This window comes from Penaeus monodon, chromosome 17 (assembly GCF_015228065.2).
Source record: "Penaeus monodon isolate SGIC_2016 chromosome 17, NSTDA_Pmon_1, whole genome shotgun sequence".
NCBI classification, from domain to species: Eukaryota; Metazoa; Arthropoda; class Malacostraca; order Decapoda; family Penaeidae; genus Penaeus; species Penaeus monodon.
Window position 1 is genome coordinate 33038435 of NC_051402.1, and position 2500 is coordinate 33040934.

Sequence of the window (2500 nt, forward strand, 5' to 3'; positions counted from 1 at the left end):
AGGGGGGGGTTTTGTGTGCCGCCATCAGAAAAGGGGTGACCCCTTTTAGCCCTTGGTCCCTCTCCCCCTCTCCCCCTCGTTCACTGAGGATTTAAGGTTTTTAATTCAGAAATTTTTTTCACGGTGGAAACCCTTTTTTAAAAATTTCGGATAAAAGCTAAAAAATCAAAAATTTGGGGGAGGGAAGGGGTGGGGCGGGGGTGGGCGCTGGTCGAGGCGGGAAAAAAGGGGGAGGGGAGGGGGGGGGGGGGGGATCCCCTTTTGGGTTTAGTTTTGTGTGAGGCTGATTTGCGCTATGTAGATGCACACACACATATGTGTATAAATGCAGACACACACATATATGTGTAAATACAGACACACACACACACACACACACACACACACACACACTCACACACACACACACACACACACACACACACATATATATATATATATATATATATATATATATATATATATATATATATATATATATATATATATGTGTGTGTGTGTGTGTGTGTGTGTGTGTGTGTGTGTATATATATATACATATATATATAAATATAAAAGTGTGTGTGTGTATGCATGTGTGTGTGTGTGTGTGTATGCATGTGTGTGTGTGTGTGTGTATTTATACAGACACACACACTTCTGGTTCCCTTCTTTCACATGAGTGCCTCGCGTCCCCAGCAGAGGAGGGCCAGACCGCGCCCCCGACGGCGGGCACCCTCCTCCTGAGCCCGCGCCAGGTGCCCCGCCCCCGGGCCGTGGCACCGCCCAACAGCTCCATCGCCTTCATGACCTGCCGGCGGGTGCGGGGAATCAGCTGGTCACGGCGCTTGGAAATCTCGGGCTTTGAAAAAAAGAGAATTACGTGGCATTAATGCAAATCATCCGATCAGATGCACCGCTCGGAACGTACAGGCAGCGCTTTCTTTGCCTTTATCTATCTCCCTCCTTCCTTCTTTCTCGCTCTCTCTCTCTCTCTCTCTCTCTCTCTCTCTCTCTCTCTCTCTCTCTCTCTCTCTCTCTCTCTCTCTCTCTCTCTCTCTCTCTCTCTCTCAATCTCTCTCTCTCTCTCTCCTCTTCTCCTTTTTCTTCTTCCTCTTCACTTCTCCGTCTCTTCCTCACTCCTCCCTCCCCTTCTCTCTCCCTCTCTCTCTTCATCATTCCCTCTCGCTCCCTTTATCTATTTCTCTCTCCTTCCTTCCCTCCCACCTACCCTCCTTTATCTCTCTCTCTCTCTCTCTCTCTCTCTCTCTCTCTCTCTCTCTCTCTCTCTCTCTCTCTCTCCTCTCTCTCCCTCTCTCTCCCTTCCTCACTCCCTCCCGTTCACACTCAAGCATATAAGGGATTTGGCCCAACGATAAATCACCGTTTTAACTGCCTTAAGAAGGGCGCAGACGCTGTCCAGGTGCAGAGTGTGTGTGACCGCGAGGATGCTCAGTTATTTAGGACCTCCAGGTAATCCTCACGGCGCGTCAACACCCACGTAACAGCTCCTCCTACACGCACCTCCTCCTCCTCCTCCTCCTTCTTCTTCTTCGTTTTCGTCTTCTTCGCCTTCTTCTTCTTCTTCGTCTTCTTTTTCTCCTTCTTCATCTTCTTGTTCTTGTTCCTGTTCTTGTTCTTGTTGTTGTTGTTGTTGTTGTTGTTTTTGTTGTTGTTGTTGCTGCTGTTGTTGTTGTTGTTGTTGTTGTTGTTGTTGTTGTTCTTCTTCTTCTTCTTCTTCTTCTACTCCTCCTCCTTCTCCTCCTCTTCTCCTTCTTTCTCCTCCTCCTTCTTCTTCCTTTTCTTCTTCTTCTTCCTCTCCTTCTTTGTCTTCCTCATCTACTTCTCTCTCTCTCTCTCTTCTTAATCTCTCTGTTGATTCTATTGTTTACTTGCCTTGTTTGCCTCTCCGCTCCTTTCTTCTTCCCTTCTTTCCTTCCTTTCTTCATCTTTCTTGCCTTTTCTCTTTTCCTTATTTCTTTGTGATGTGTCTGTCTATTTCTCTCTGTCTCTCGTTTTCTGTCTCTCCTCTTTTCTTTTGAGTTCTTTCTCCTTTACTTTTGTTCCCTTGACTCTGGTTATCCGTCTCTCACTTTTCCTGTTTGCTTTATCCGTCTGTCTATCTTTCTCTTTCACTTCTCTCTATCTTATTCTCTTTTTCTCCGTCTGTTTATCTCACCAATCCATATATTACATATATTTACTTTTTTTTTCTCCTTAATACTCTGTTCTTCGACAAAAAAGAAAAATATATTGCAATTAAGAAAATATATTTTTTACATTAATTTTCATTTGTTTTATATCTATTTTTCTTTAGTATTTGTCTTCTGCACATGGCCTTTTTCGCGTCACGGAATTATGACGCAACCAAACACGCGCATAAGCATACATGCATATATATGTATATGTATCTATTTGTCTATCAGTCAGTCAGTCAGTCTGTCTGTCAGTCTGTCTGTCTGCCTATCTCTCTCTCTCTCTCTCTCTCTCTCTCTTGCTCTCACTCTCACTCTCTCTCTCT

The 2500-nt window shown here is 44.6% G+C and overlaps 1 protein-coding gene across 1 annotated transcript in view; it reads right to left on the reverse strand.

Moving 5' to 3' along the window:
- Positions 1-2500, reverse strand: part of LOC119583350 (basic proline-rich protein-like) — a 115212-nt gene that overhangs the window by 108309 nt on the left and 4403 nt on the right. Inside the window, 1 exon segment of the mRNA XM_037931823.1 lies at positions 638-841. Within this exon segment, the coding sequence (XP_037787751.1) occupies positions 638-841 (204 nt within the window).